Genomic DNA, 16,875 nt, shown 5'->3' with positions numbered 1-16,875 from the left:
GGCTTTTTGTTGGGCTTAGATGATGTCAGCAAAATCAGTCCCGCTTTAGCTTTTAAAGTATCATTTAAACTATTTTATGAGTGACATCATAGTAAGTATTGGAAATCCTGGCTCTGATTAACAGAGAGATCGAAGCAGCCGAGTTGTAGGCTTCAGTTCCATAACAATTTCAAACTGGAAATCTAATAATCACCAGTAACAAAATTATTCCAGTGTCAACAACCTAAACTTCATACCATGGTGATCACATTACATCCAAGAGATACATACATACACACAGTAAAGTATAGTCTGGTGATAATTTAGATTTGGATTTAAAATAGACATTCTATTTTTTACAGAATAGTAGGGAGTAATTCAGGGTAGATAGTAAGCCTAACACTTGAGCCCCAAGAGCTCTCAAATTGTTCATTAACCATAAAACATCTGGAGAAACAAAGAGCACTGCTCCATTCACTGAGTATTATCCTCTTTTCAACTAACATACCAAACATAAGGTCTGCTATACTGTATGTTGCAGTGCAAGAGAAGCTACTAAGCAGCCAAACAGTGCATCAGATCATTATTGTTAGATAACCAATTTAAGATATCATACCAAAAAGGGACAATCATGGGACAAAGGCAAAGGTCATGGATCCGGATTGATTGTTGGGGAGGAACATCTGTATATCAGATACATTAGGGTAAATTCTAAGTATTTATATAGAGATATTTGTTTGTCTTGGAAACCAATCAAAGCGCAGTATAGGAAAGTACCTACATTTTATTACATTTTTCTTTAGAATAATGTAATCTATACATGACTTTTAATTTAATCAACTGGAAACTTCCATTAATTGAACCTGAATGGTAATTTTAATTTATTATTTGAATATGTTTATTGGCTATTGCACTCATCCATTGATTATAATGCATCTGAATGTGTTGGATGTTGTTAGCCAGAGAGGTGTACAGAGTTGCCAAACTTCATCTTGTACATATAAAAGCATCCATCCCGATTATAGGCTCTTCGTGGATCAGTTGTTCCAGCAAGAATACGTTGATTCCAGATGAAAGCATCTACCACCAGGTGCATAAGTAATGGAGATCAACCAAAATGTTCTGACCTGAAATTCATGCATCTTGTTACAATACTTTAAAGTAGAATCATAAGTTTTACACAACATTGATTTTTCAGCAGAAAGTTCTGAGAAAATGGCGGCAGTCTGATCAGTCAGGAAATACTTGTACACAAAGGAAGAGGAAACCAAATGTGAACAAATTAATATGAAACAGTTAATACCCTAGTTTATACCGTCATAACTATTCATTACAGTTTACAGCCTGCTCCAACTTCCACTTGCCGTATTAACTGTAGTTAGTCCTCTGTTTAGCGATAGCAGAGTGAACTGCAATCACTAAACAAAATTTGATACCTTAATATTTGAGCTGTTAGTGGAAGAGGCACACAAACATGTTGTTGAGCTACAACACAAGAAAAACAATATGGGAGAGAATCCGTGAGAAAGTTAATGCTATGGGTAAAAAATACAATGATGAAATTAAGAAAAGAAGGCAGGACATAAGCAAAAGAAAAAGAAAAAATAGCACATGATAAAACCTTGGCAAATAAAACAGGTGGGGGGATGTTCGAAGAGATGCCTGACCAATAATGAGCAGCAGATGCAGTTCTCTTTCTGCCATGAGCAGAAAAAAACTGTTCTCTCCGTCTTCTTTCTGCCATCTCCTCCTCACCCCTATAACTGCAGCTATCTCTGTGCAACACTGTAGTGATTAGCACCTACCTTTCAAACATACTAAATATAGACGCAGTCACAACTACAACAATTTTTTTCAGGCTTTGTAAATCACATTGCTCAGTGCGCACCGTTAGTAGAACAGCTTGCATGTTTGTTTTTTTGCGGGTGAAATCAAGTTTGCAGACGTTTTTACACATACAAACCTTTAGTAGATCAGGCCCAAAGTGTATTACACTACTAGTCACGTTCATTCACTCCCAGAAGTCTTTTCCAACATCATTCACACACAAAATCAGGAGCAATTTAGAGTGACCAAAAGACACTTCAGCATCCGGAATGGAGGGGATCAAACCACCAACCTTCCTATTAGTGGACCTTCTGAGCCACAGCTGACCAGTTGTCATTTAATCTTCCGGTGTGTAGTCATTATAGGATGCTGGGTTAATGTCATCTGTCTGACTGTCTGACTGCTTAACATGCTCGTGCAAAGACTTGTATATGTCAGTGTTATTTTTCATCTCAATGCATCAACATCGTTTTTAGTATCTGTTTGTTTCTGTTCTCCCCACCTCACCTTCATTTCTCTGTTCTTTGTCTCTTTTGGATTTTATTTCCTCATTGATGAAAAGGTCTCTTGAAAGGTATGAAAAGAAGAAGTATCACCACCTTAGTCCTCATAATCCCACTCTAAATGAATCTCACTTTCTTATGCTTCTTTACAGTGCATTTTCATTTGCTAGAGCCATTCTTGACTCTTAAAATCTGAGTGAATATTATTTATCAAGAGAACTTCTTAGAACTAAGCATGTGTAATCCAATAAAAAAAACTTTTTCCCAATACAATGTCCTAAGTGAACTCAGCATTCACTTCTTGGCTCATGTTAATCTGTTTTGCTATGGGAGATAGTTTACCGGAAATAACAATCTTGAAGCATCTCATAGGCGGTTGTGTATGGAGAAATAGCTCTCTGACTTACTTCTGGGACTCTTAAAGAATATCCTTCTATCTGACAGCTACTGTTTTGCTGTTGATAGCTGGCGGCAATATCTTTCATAAAGCATGTCTCCTCCAAGAGATGGGACATAAACATAAAAAATTCTAGTACATGTTAAATAAATGTTTATCCAAAGATGCTTATAGGTTATTCTTGTCGTAACAATGTTGTCCAAGTGTTCATGTTTCTTATCGGTTTAGTTTTCAATTTTTCGATGCTACAAAAAATTAGTTGAGTGGTCATGATTGATAACTGAAGCTGTCTTATGATTCTTTGGAGGGTGTATGATTGGGCCTAACTACCTAAGCTCAGCACCAACTGCACCGACTCTGTATCTGAATTATGTCAACAACGCGTCCATATCTAAGATAATAAGGTTTTGTAATGTGTGTGTCATTACAAAACCTTGTGTGGCTGTTACGTTGTGTCATCTAAAATTGATAGTCTTGAAAAAACGGGTTACAATGTATCTTTACAGTTAAGATTCAGCCCTTCAAAATCATTATTTGGTTCAAAATACTACACAGAAACCATCAATGGCCTCGTACTAACTGAATGACAAAACTTCTCAAGCATTTATCCTCTTTATGTTAGCTTCTAACTTTGTTTCAGAAACTCACATTATCACATGCTAGCATTTGTGCTTAAAGCTTTGAATGTTTCACTGCTTCTTGCTTTGCTTTGATAAAATATGTTCTGGATTCCAACTGTGCTGAATTTGCTGGATTTAAAAAATTGTGTCGGACCTTGGTCATGCTGCATCTTCCTTTGTCTATTTGTATTCTTTATGATTACATATCTAGATCCTAAACTGTATTTAATGATGTGTGCGATTCCCTTTGTGTTTTAACATGGAGCATGATGGATCTCTGAAGCAACAGTACAGATACTGTCCTCCTGGAGCATCTGAATACATGATGTTTTATCCTTTTGAAATATAATACTCCACCGCAAGCAGAGAAGAGAAATATCTCAGTTCTGCCTTCTTCTAATGCATTTGCCACTGTCATGCTGCTGGCTTAACATGAGACAGGAAAGCATCTGCTAGTCTAGAGCTCTTTCACCCTGTGCATGATGTTCTCTCTGAAATCAGAGTGAATGGACATGCAGCCATATTCTGAACAGAAATCAACGCAACTCCAGGAATTGCAGTGGACTTTTCAGGCTAATATCTCATGAAAGAATATGGCCAGCATTTAGCATGTGTATGCAAATGTCTTGTTTGAATTTTTGAGGACAGTATTTATCTCTTCATTACCAAAAAATACTGGTTAACTTAACTGCTTTTCCAATCAGGTTTTGGAAGGAATGTAATTCCTACATCGATTGATTATGCTGACATACATTTTGGGACATTAGAGTCTAAAGTTCATGTCGTGTCAGAAAACAAATGAAGCACTTTATGCTGACAGTGATTGTTTTGCAGATTTTTTTAGTGCAAACATTTTCATATTTACAGTGAATGGTTTGAAGGTACATTCACTGATATGTACTGCCATACTTTCAGGTGGCAATATGTTTCCTTAAAACATATTAATGCAAGCTGTACAAATGTTTTTAGGAGACAGGTTTGTTTTAAATCCCAGATTTGAATACTGTTTAGACTCTTGATGTAAATCTCTTCTCCTCATTTCCCTTTGCAGCAGTGATGAGGACAACAAGCCTCTGCAGGGCAGCCAGACTTCACTGGATGGCAATGTGAAGGAAAGCGACGACAGCCTTGTGGACTATGGTGAAGGTGGTGATGGTCAGTTCAACGAGGATGGCTCTTTTATTGGCCAGTACACAGTGAAGAAGGACAAGGATGAGACGGAGGGCAACGAGAGCTCCGAGGCCACTTCACCTGTCAATGCCATCTACTCACTGGCATAGCCTCCCGGCAGCACATAGGGGACTAAGTGCCCCAAACATCCACCCAGTGATTTTATGGTTGTACGACAGCACCATACACCCCAAGCAAACACCCAGACACACGCACACAACAACATATTTCTATATGAAACACCAATAACAAAGCAGAAATGCAGCAGGGCCTGTCTGGAGAGTGTGTAGACTTTCCTCTGATGATAACAACATGGAACTCGGCAGTGCAACTAGACCACAAGCCTTTACTTTATGTTTTCAGCTGTAAAATATGGCCCGTCTGAGGTGAAGTTTGGACAAAGTGGACAGTGCTTGTTTTACTCTGCGTGCCCTTTACCCACACAGACGAAGTGTGCCTTCTGGGCAGCTTCCAGTATTTGGAGACATCTCCAAGTGTTACTTAGAGATTTTCCTTTGTTTGTTCCTGCTCTGAACATTTTCAGTGTCAATGCTCTGCTTCCTGATGCGCCTCTCATACTTTAGTGTAGCATCCCAGTAAAGTTCACGAAGTGGTTACACACAAACCCACACACGCACACACTCGCCCCGTGTTTTAACATATCAGCTTCGAAACATCAAACTCAACAGGATGCTGGCAGATATGTTTATCATATTGATATTTAAGCAATGAAAGATTGAAGTTTTTCCTCAGCTGGTAGATGAGTCATCAAATCTTAATGAATGCTGTATACAGTCCTGGCACACATTTAATGCTCCGCAAAACTATGCACTGTCACCTCCACAATACCATAATGTTTTAATCTGGTCAGTAAACAGTACATTTAAGTTCACTTTTACCATATACAGTCCAAACTCCCATGCTTTGTATTAACTTTGCCTTGTATCATGTGGTAGACTTTTTTTTTTTATTCCTTTAATCCAATCGATCAAAATGGCTGCCATAACAAAAGCCATTTCACCGCAAACAGCAAACTTTGCTATCGTGTGTTTTCAATGAATACATTAAAATAATATTTTGGACCACTGTAGAAAGGCAACTGGATAACAACTCAGTGAATTTCAACATGCAGGCTAATTACCATTAATATTCTGTTGCTTTTTTTTTGTCAGTTTCTCATTTGTTAACCATAAGAATATGTAAGTATAATAAGTACATTTTAGACAACATTGTTTGGATTGCAGTGCTCATTACAATGACTAATTGTGGTTGGTTAAAACATATCAAAACACAAAATTTCTTAAATCCTTATGTTTCCAGGCTGGGGGCTGATATACATTCTCTCCTGTGTGACATGAGTACAATATGAGAAGTTGAAGGCGTGTTCATGCTAAATGTTGCATTGTATTGTACACAAATTGAAAAGGATTTTTATTACAGTCTATAGTCCCAAACAGCCAGAGTACCGACGTTAGCTTTAACCTTATTTGTAGGCCTACTGTATACCCCAACTTATTGGAGTACTTTTTGATATTTTCCTCCAGACCTCCATTTTCAATTCATGACGTTGTGTCAATCACACTGCCTCTAAAGGTGTTCTGTTTTCTAAATTCCAGAATTTATGTTTATTAATTTTACCAATTTGTTTTGCATAGACAAAATTAATACAGCAATGGGGTCATGTAGGATACGTTTAAAACTATATTATTTAAAGTATGAAGATATATCAATAAAATTTACAACACACTTTGAAATGAAACAAACTGAGATTTTAGTTTTTGCAGAGAAAGACAAAAAAGAGAAAACTATTTAATTAACAGAATATGTTCTTCTAGTCATTGTCTTTGCAGACTTATGGACTGCCATTCAATGATCTGCTCATGTTTCTTTAGTTAATACTTATCATTCAGTGAGTGCTCATTGGTTTTAACGCAGAGTTTTGCCGCTCTTACTGTAGTTACAAGCTGGTCAAGAGGGCTATTAGACCCTCCAATGCTAGATCACATGGAAAGTAAATGTATTTTAAATGTTTCTTTTATATTTCTATTTATGACATTATGTGGATAGTATTAATATATTAGTTCCTTATTTAATAATTGTTATAATCACTCATGACAGACTTATTCTAGTTTTCACACACCAGAAATAGCCAAAGTAAAGATGTCTTCAGAATCTGTTATTGCTTATCATGAGAGGCATTGAACTCAAAAGTATGAATAAGATATTTTTGTAGCAGCTGGCTTTTCTGCTGTAAACAAAACCAGAAAAAGAAAATACTGTACCTGTCATCATGTTATCTGTCCGTTGTGCTGCTTTTCTTGTACTACTGTTATTCTGTGTTGTTTTTCTGATTTATGTAACATACCATTTCTACCACACTGAAAATGTATATTGTTGCTTATTATTTATTTGGCATATATTTTGTACATGTTGGTCTCATATCTTTGTAAATATTTCATGGTCAATTTCCCCTGAAAAATGCTTTATTTGAAAAGAAAACAAAGGTTCACAAATTTGCATCCACCAAGCAAATTCAACCTGTGCATCTCTAGTGTTTCATGTACCTCTGTTATATAGCTTTTGCACTCAACAAGAACCACTCTACACTCCAATATTTCCCTTTGCTTTGACATTGTAATATATAGAACTGACTGTGATAAGTCAGTCACTTGCTTAATGATGGTCTGAATTCTATATTGTGAAAGAGGAATATGTAAGATTCTCTATGATGTAAATATGTTCTTCAATATCACATTTGTAGTATTTGTCGCATAAAAACTGCTAGTAGGCCTAAAAAACATGCATTCTCTGATGTATTGGAACAAACTCAGTCCTTCACATTATTCTTTCTGAGACTGTCTACTCCTTCCTTCCAAATGCCTTTTTCCCAACATGATTGCATATCTGCGTCCCATTTCAGAGGCCTTCCTCAGACGAATAAAGCTTGAGCCTTTTCCGCCACAGTTGAGCTTTTCAATACTCACATAGACAAAAAGAAAAAGATGCAATTATTCTTTCCATGTCCCTGAGGGTCTATGTGACATTTAGTCCACAAGAATCTGTGTGAAGCCTAAACTTTACTCACACCATACTCTAAACCCATGAGAATATCTCCATCTATTAAAATGTCTAGTATAATGTAAACATATGGTTGATACATGTCCACCATGCTGCCTGTTTCCTTATGTCCCGGTTTAGTAATTCAATTATGTTACATATTTATAGCACTTTAGCAATTGTGGAGAGAAAAAAACTTCCTCAGTAACTATAAGAAACCTCTAGCAGAAACAGACTAGATGTAGGCAGCTATCTGCCTCGACCTATCAGTCTGCCGTTCGGATTGTTGTCAACTTGAAACATTTCCAAGATTACCCTCTGGAAGTTTTCCCTAAAATAATGTAACCTTTTCACTGCAGGATCTTAAAAATACATTATCTGGGGCCTCCCATGAGTCTTTGGTTCAAGATATCAACTAGTGCTTCCAACTGGTCAGTAGCTTTAGTCATTTACACCACCATGCGCTTAATCTTTAATCAGTTTGGTTCATCTTTTCATGCTGTGGTATCTGGCCCTCAGTATACCCATTCCTACTACATACCAGATGTGGTTATATTAATTGTTGTGTTATGATAACACGTGTGTCAAATCATAATCAACAGCACTGCTGCCAACCCCTGAAAGAAACTGAAAGCATCCCCGCCTGCATAAAGTGTTGTCCTACACGCTCAAATTGGTGGAGAGCAGTGAGACCAAAAGCAGAACCTATGAAAATGGCCACCTGTTATCTTTGTTATGCTTTGTTTCAAAGCAAGTTAGAAGCAATAAATACCAGTGGACAACAAATTCAAGAGCCAACTCAAGTATATTTTCAAATTGACTTCACCTGATTGAACAGTTTAATTGTGACTTAACATGTAAATGGTTCTCATTAAATTTTCCAAACTCAGGAAAAAGGAGGCTGCCATTCTTTGCCTATTTGGAAATCTGAACATTAGGAAAGACCTAATGGATCCACTATGATATTTTCCAGATTACAGGCACCTATTTTGAAAACAGCTCTGGTCTACTATTTCTCACCTCTTCCACAACAAAGAGATGTCTAATTCTACCCATGTGTCACAGTGGGGAAATGTAAACTGAAGCAAAGTGAATTTCACATATTTGTTGATACCCAGTGCTTTTTCAGTCATTTTGTTTGTATGTGAACATTGATTTGATGTGCATACAGAGTAAATCGTCTCTATTTACTGCTTTGTCCCAGCTCACCTTTTATGAGGGAAAAATGTAAGCGTATTGTTTTTCAGCTTATTTTTTATTTGAAAAAGCTACAAAGTCTTGAATTTCCCTGATGCACATAAGATAGTCGCAACTGGATTTTGTAAAATGGTTGATCACATGTGGTATGGCTTTTTGTAATTTCTCACATTAGCATCTTCTTTTTACCAAGTGTATCAGAGCAGCAACGTCTTGCTTCATCATGCTGATGGCTTTTGTTAGGTATATCTACTGAACAGAATATTGCATTGATATATTCACCATGTATGCGTGTATGATGAGATGTTGCAACTTCTGCTAGCGACGCCTACTTTATAGTAAAGCTATCTCCTTTCTCTACCTCCTGACTGCTTGTCTCTTTGTTCATCTCTTAACTTTAAATATTTTTCCTAAAGCATTTGCACCATTGTTTTGTTGCACAATTTAGGTTACCAACTACCACCAGCAGATATTAGCAGGTGTCAGTGGCCACTAGCGGATGTTAGGTACGTAACTTCAGTTCTCCACCTAAGCGTCATCAATTGTTCAGGCCTTGTAATCAATGATACAGGCTGAACCTAAGGGTGCGCTAAGGCTAGGGATGAAGAGAACTGAGATAATTTTTAGGGGCCAAGCTGCTTTGCGACCGGCCCCTCTTGTTTTTCTCAATGTTATTATTATTATTATTACATTATTATTATTAGGTAATCCACCTTCCCATGCCTGAAAATAAAATAAACAAATAAGTTTAGTCCCATGCTTAGTATTTCAAACAGATACAGGAAACTCACTAAACAGATTTCCAATGTTCATGACTAAATCTTCATGCCATGATAGATGCAATGTGTAATATGTCAGATTTTTCTCTTAATAACAGATTTTCTTTAAATGTTTTGTCATGTCACCTATTGCAGTCAATGGCAATAATCTTTAAACATAAGTTTGTCACTCATGGAGCAATCAAACTTTGTGAAAGTAAATTTCAGCCATCCCTATACTGTCTAGATCAGGGGTGTCAAAACTATGGCCCGTGGGCCAACTGCGGCCCTCAATCCATTGATCCATCTTGTATGTCTCTGCGTTTTCAGAGACATACAAGAAGGGGTACGCTCAACAGCCCCTTGCGTGCCCCTTGGACACTGAAAGCCATGATTTATAGTGGTTCTATGTCATGCTCTCTAAGTGAAGCTGCTGCTTCACGCCTCTTGCTACAATACCCTGAATTGAAGAGTAGTCCTGCTCAAGTTGCTCATACCAACACTGGTCAACCCTGGACAAGCGGATGACATGATTTTTGGTAGCAATGCTATCATGCTGCTCATACACTTGATGACTGGCTGCACCAGTTGACATTGCAGATGATGAATGTGGCCAGTTCTTGTCCCAGCTCTCCAACACTGAGAAATGGCGAGGAGGGCCCATGCCTGACAAGATCGGCACCGTAAAGTTGAGGCAGAGTGTTACACATGAACCCCTTCGTGAACACCTTGTCTGGGGCAAGCTGTGCCTTTATCAGTGGGGAGGACAGTGATTGTTGAGCCAACACAATCAAGATTCAGGCCCAGAAATGTGTTGGAGTCTGTTTTTTCAAGGGACAAGATGGACTGTGGGGAGGCTAAGGACTTCGTCCACAAAATACACCTCGTGGACGAGAGACCATTTCAACTACCCTACTGCTGAGTACCACTAGGCCAGTATGAGAAGCTGAGAACAGCACTCAATGAAATGGAGGAAAGGGGCATAATCCGGAAGTGCATAGTGAGTATGCATCCCCAATGGTCTTGGTGACTGCAGATTGCTCAATGCAAAGACTGTGAAAGATGCACACCCACTACCTCACCAAGCATATGACCTGGCTGCACTTGGAGGGAATGTTTTCTTTTCCACTATGGACTTGATTTTTACCTTCTGAAGGGTCCTTAACCAACTACTCTCCCAGTAGATAAACTGTCCTCAACAAAGAAGCTAAACTGCCAGTAACACAAATTTGACTGCTGCTATTGTTTAAGTTTTTTACATTGATTGTAAGAAAATGATGATGAAAGAACGAGAGCTTAAATGTATGCATTCCTCTGAACTGATCAACCTGGGAACATTTCCAATGCAAATAGAAACAAATTCCTCATTATTGGAAAACATTCAACTTTTAGGATTATAGGAGTCTCACCTGAATTCCTCTCATCTCATCTCATTTTCATCCGCTTATCCGGGGTCGGGTCGCGGGGGGAGCAGCTCAAGCAGGGGGCCCCAGACTTCCCTTTCCCGGGCCACATTGACCAACTCTGACGAGGGGAACCCGAGGCGTTCCCAGGCCAGTGTTGAGATATAATCTCTCCACCTAGTCCTGGGTCTTCCCCGAGGTCTCCTCCCCACTGGACATGCCTGAAACACCTCCCAAGGAAGGCGCCCAGTGGGCATCCTTACCAGATGCCCGAACCACCTCAGCTGACTCCTTTCTAAGTAAAGGAGCAGCGGCTCTAATCCGAGTTCCTCACGGATGGCTGAGCTTCTCACCCTATCCCTAAGGGAGACGCCAGCCACCCTTCTGAGAAAACTCATCTCGGCCGCTTGTACCCGTGATCTCGTCCTTTCGGTCATCACCCAGCCCTCATGACCACAGGTGATGAGGGCTGGGTTTGCCTTGCGGCTCAGCTCTCTTTTCGTTACAACGGTGCGGTAAAGCGAACGCAATACCGCCCCTGCTGCTCCAATTCTCCGGCCAATCTCATGCTCCATAGTACCCTCACTCGCGAACAAGACCCCAAGGTACTTGAACTCCTTCACTTGGGCTAAGGACTCATTTCCTACCCGGAGTAAGCAATCCATCGGTTTCCTGCTAAGAGTCATGGCCTCAGATTTAGCGGTGCTGATCCTCATCCCAGCCGCTTCACACTCGGCCGCCAGCCGATCCAGTGAGTGCTGAAGGTCACAGGCCGATGATCCAATGAGGACCACGTCATCTGCAAAAAGCAGTGACGAGATCCTCAGACCACCGAACTGCAACCCCTCCCCACCACGACTACGCCTCGATATCCTGTCCATGTATATCACAAACAGGATTGGTGACAAGGCGCAGCCCTGGCGGAGACCAGCATCCACTGAGAACGAAACTGACTGGCTGCCGAGGACGCGGACACAGCTCTCGCTTTGGGAGTACAGGGATTGGATGGCCCTGAGGATAGACCCCTTACCCCATACTCCTGCAGCACCTCCCACAGTTTCTCCCAGGGGACCCGGTCATACGCATTCTCCAGATCCACAAAACACATGTAGACCGGATGGGCATACTCCCAGGCCCCCTCCAGGATCCTTGCGAGAGTGAAGAGCTGGTCCGTAGTTCCACGTCCGGGGCGAAAACCGCATTGTTCCTCTTCAATCTGAGGTTCGACGATCGGCCGAACCCTCCTTTCCAGCACCTTGGAGTAGACTTTACCTGGGAGGCTGAGAAGTGTGATACCCCGGTAATTGGTACACACTCTCTGGTCCTCCTTTTTGAACAGGGGAACCACCACCCCGGTTTGCCACTACTTTGGCACTGTACCCGACTCCCACGCGATGTTGAATAGGCGTGTCAACCATGACAGCCCCTCATCACCCAGAGCCTTTAGCATTTCTGGCCGGATCTCATCAATCCCTGGGGCCTTGCCACTGCGGAGATGTTTGACCACCTTAGTGACCTCCACCAGGGAAATTGACGATGAAACACCATCAACCTCGAGCTCTGCCTCCAACATAGAGGGCGTGTTATTCGGATTCAGGAGTTCCTCAAAGTGTTCCTTCCAACGTCCGACAACCTCCTCAGTTGAGGTCAACAGAGTCCCATCCTTACTGTACACAGCTTGGATGGTTCCCCGTTTCCCCCTCCTGAGGTGCCGGATAGTCTTCCAGAAACACTTTGGTGCCGACCGAAAGTCCTTCTCCATGGCCTCTCCGAACTTCTCCCACACCCGCTGCTTAGCCTCCGACACGGCAGCAGCTGCAGCCCTTCGGGCCTGTCGGTACCCTGCAACCGAGTCAGGAGTCCTCCAGGATATCATATCCCGGAAGGCCTCCTTCTTCAATCGGACGGCTTCCCTGACCACCGGTGTCCACCACGGTGTCTGAGGGTTACCGCCCCTTGAGGAGCCTAAGACCCTGAGGCCACAGCTAGCCACCGCAGCTTCAGCAATGGAGGCTTTGAACACCGCCCACTCCGGCTCAATGCCCCCAACCTCCACAGGAATGCCAGAAAAACTCCACCGGAGGTGTGAGTTGAAGATACCTAGGACGGGGGCCTCCTCCAGGCGTTCCCAGTTCACCCGCACTACTCGTTTGGGCTTACCAGGTCTATCCGGAAATTTCCCCCACTCCCTGATCCAACTCACAACCAGATGGTGGTCGGTTGACAGTTCCGCCCCTCTCTTTACCCGAGTGTCCAAAACATGCGGCCTCAGATCAGATGACACGATCACAAAATCGATCATTGATCTTCGGCCTAGGGTACTCTGGTACCAGGTACACTTATGAGCACCCTTATGTTCGAACATGGTGTTTGTTATGGATAATCCATGGCTAGCACACAAGTCCAATAACAAACGTCCGCTCGGGTTCAGATCAGGGAGGCCGTTCCTCCCCACCACGCCTCTCCAGGTGTCTCCATCGTTGCCCACGTGGGCGTTGAAGTCACCTAGCAGAAGTACGGAGTCCCCTACTGGAGCCCCATACAGGACTCCATTCAGGGTCTCCAAGAAGGCAGAGTACTCTGAACTGCTGTTTGGTGCATACGCACAAACAACAGTCAGAGTTTTCCCCCCTACAACCCTTAGGCGCAGGGAGGCGACCCTCTCGTCTACCTGGGTAAACTCCAACACCGCGGCGCTTATGAGTATCCCCACACCCGCCCGGCGCCTCACGCCCTTGGCAACTCCGGAGAAGAATAAAGTCCAACCCTTATCCAGGAGTACGGTACCAGAGCTGAGACTGTGCGTGGAGGTAAGCCCCACCAGATCTAACTGATAGCGCTCCACCTCCCTCACAAGCTCCGGTTCCTTTCCCCACAGCGAGGTGACGTTCCACGTCCCCAGAGCCAGCTTCTGCCGCCCGGGTCTGGTCCGTTGAGACCCCTGACCTTCGCTGCCACCCATGTGGCTGCGCACCCGACCCCAACGGGTCTTCCCACAGGTGGTGGGCCCATGAGATGAAGAGAGGGGGGGTGCCACGTAGTTTGTTCGGGCTATACCTGAATTCCTTTCTCTGATAATTCTGCCTAGCTATCAAGATTGCCTGCATTATTCACTCCGTTACAGTCTGTCTGATTTTAACAACTTCATATCGTCAAGCTGGATGTTATTAATGATAGCAGAAACAGTTCATAATATACTGATCATGATAATAATAATAATATGAAGAAGAATTATTATTATTATTATAGTTATTGTCTTACTCCTGCAGCTCACGAGTCAGAGATATAGTATATATAGCCTTGATGACCACTCAAAGCGCTTTACAGTACAGTTTTAGATTCACACATTCACACACACATTCATACAGTGCATCTAGTCGTAGCACTTTTTTATTCTATGGGGGGTCAATCGGGGTTCAGCATCTTGCCCAAGGACACTTCGGCATGCAGATGTGTCAGACTGGGGATCGAACTGCCGACCTTAAGGTTGGAGTACGACCACTCTACCCCTCAGCTACAGCAGCCCCAGTTAGGATGATAATGTGCTGAGAGCTTATCTTGAGAGCAGGAGAAATATATTTTGAAGATGTGGCGGCTACATGTGTGGTCCTGTTTACAACGTATTCAATTCAATTTAAATTGTATAGCGTAGAATCCTGATGTACATTATCTCAAGGAACTTTACAAATAAACTCAATATGTATGAAACAATTGGATAGAGGCTTTGGAAACAATATATATTAGAGAGGCGGTGGACTTTTGGCAGAAACTTGGACTATGGGCAGAAAAGTTCTCTGGTTCTTCTCTGGTTCGAATCCACGGAGAAACAACAAAAAGACGAACCTGGATTGATCTGTCCAAAAAATCCAAGAGGATTCTCCATACCCTGTCTAGTGCCCCTGAGCAAGGCACCTTACTCCCCCAACATCTGTTCCCCATGCGCCGTACATGGCTGCTCACTGCTCTGTGTGTCCTGCACCAGATGGGTTAAAAGCAGAGGTTAAATTTCCCTACAATTGCATTAGTATGTCTGTGCATGTGTTTGGGACAAATAAATGTATCTTAATCTATTCAATTTTTTGTCTGTCGGAGGATGTTTAAATGGTACATTCCTGGTGTGAATGATGCACGATAGATCCTCAATAAAGATTAATTATTGAACTAAAAATAACTAAAAGTTCTTAATTTTTCCCTTGACATTATTACTGATGTGACTGTTCAATTTAGGGGCACTCACAGGCATGTATGGACATAATAGTTTGCTGTTTGTGTGCACCTGTTTCAGAAATCATCTGTTCTTTGGATTTGAGTTTGTATGTTGAAGACTGTTACGGACATAATTATACTTCCAAAGAATAACCTTTTTTCAGAACCAGCACAGTTTTTCTCAAATTCCTGCCTAGATTTGTCCTGCTGTTTCAACTCTCAGGTCTCAAAATCATTCCATGTTAGAAAAACGATAAATATTGACATCTTAAATCCCCAGCCCATTAGGGCTTGGATGATGACTGAGATACAGCTATGCCACACAAGTACATCACAGTACTCCAATTCATTACTATATAACCTTTGCCTGTAAATGATCAAAAGGATCTTGTGGATGTTGATGTTTTTTTTTCCGGGTGTAGCCTGCCTTGGATCTCAGCAACTACAGAAATACAAAAGTTGTCTGTTACCATGCTGATTAAAATGTTGTCAATGTCGCATTGTTTGTTCTTGTCATGGTGTTTATCAAGTAATCTAGCATTGTCCCCCAAAAGCCTCCGTGGTCAATGTGTGTCTGGTGTGTGATCGGGTTGATAGGGAATATAGAAAAATAAACTACCATTTCAGGAAATTGCGACAATAACTGCTGAATTAACAGAGAAATATTGGCACTACTAGCTTGTATGAGAAAAACTAGCTTGTATCTTGTGCATGCATGCATGAGTGTGCTCATGAATGCACGCAATTATGTGTAGACGCGACAAAGTTATCGGTTATGCTGCATTTTTGAGCATCAAGGAGAGATGTTGCATTTGGTGAGAGGCTTACGCCTTCACAATCACATAAACAATTCAAATGGAGCAAAATCTCAGCCAACATCGATATTCCACCATGAAACCTCTTTGGGTTTGCCAAACCTGTCTTCAAGGCCTGGGCTAAAATAGCCTTTCAAGTTTCTCAGTAGTCTTTTAGCCGACATTATTATCAGCAGTATTGATTATTTTACCCTGAGCAACAGATGGACACAGACTGAGGGGTCATTAGATTCTGGCCAGTCTGTCAATCACCTCTTCAGAGTTGATTATACAGTAAATCATAAACAATTGTGGATTTGTCTAATCAGTACAAGGTGATGATGGTGATAGTTCATGTGAGAACAATAAATCGTTAACAAGAAATGAATTTTTTTCATTAAAGGGTTTAAAAAGGCAGACATATCTAGAAACCCTTAGGATGGATGTAAAACTATCCTAATGACCGGACTCCAGTCTATTCGTCCGGATTTTGTTGATGGTTTATGGAAAATCTGAACGATCGTTAGTTGTTATTAGTTGTGCCAAGGGGTCAATAGCATTGGTAGCGCAGGTGCATCTCATAGAGAAGCCAACTTGAATCCTCCTGCAGCGCCTACAGGTTTGGTTCCGACTCCGGTGTCTTTCGCACTTCTCTCTTCATTTCATGATTGAACTGTCCTTTCTATAAAGTGCACAAAAAGCTACTTTGAAAAAAGGTCTTTAATAAGTAACTATCTTTCCCATATAGAAATAGTCTGATTTTACCTTACTGCAATGTAACCTCTAGAATAGAGATAACAGATGTTGTGGTTTGATCCCTGGCTACTCCAGTCAACATGGCTAAGTGTCCTTAGCCAAGTCACAGAGCCCCAAATACCCCCTGACAGCTGTTCAGTTAGTCTATGAACTTTTACTCCCTATAATTAAAACAAATATATTTTCTTTTCGCACCATACTTTAATAA

At 41.4% G+C, this 16,875-nt stretch overlaps 1 protein-coding gene across 11 annotated transcripts in view; it reads left to right on the top strand.

The window, feature by feature from the left end:
- Window positions 1-9,099, top strand: part of nfasca (neurofascin homolog (chicken) a) — an 87,216-nt gene extending 78,117 nt beyond the window's left edge. For 9 of the 11 annotated variants that reach the window (XM_062412236.1, XM_062412285.1, XM_062412257.1 and 6 more), the window contains one exon: window positions 4,378-9,099. In XM_062412236.1, the coding sequence (XP_062268220.1) occupies window positions 4,378-4,606 (229 nt within the window). In that variant the 3' untranslated portion in view covers window positions 4,607-9,099. The remainder of the gene's footprint in view (window positions 1-4,377) is intronic. The other 2 variants (XR_009924667.1, XR_009924666.1) reach the window with 1 other exon arrangement.
- The last annotated feature ends 7,776 nt before the right edge of the window (window positions 9,100-16,875 follow it).

The sequence above is a fragment of the Platichthys flesus genome, chromosome 2 (assembly GCF_949316205.1).
Source record: "Platichthys flesus chromosome 2, fPlaFle2.1, whole genome shotgun sequence".
NCBI classification, from domain to species: domain Eukaryota; kingdom Metazoa; phylum Chordata; class Actinopteri; order Pleuronectiformes; family Pleuronectidae; genus Platichthys; species Platichthys flesus.
Note: the sequence above shows the minus strand (reverse complement) of the source record. Positions and strands in the feature narration are given on the sequence as shown.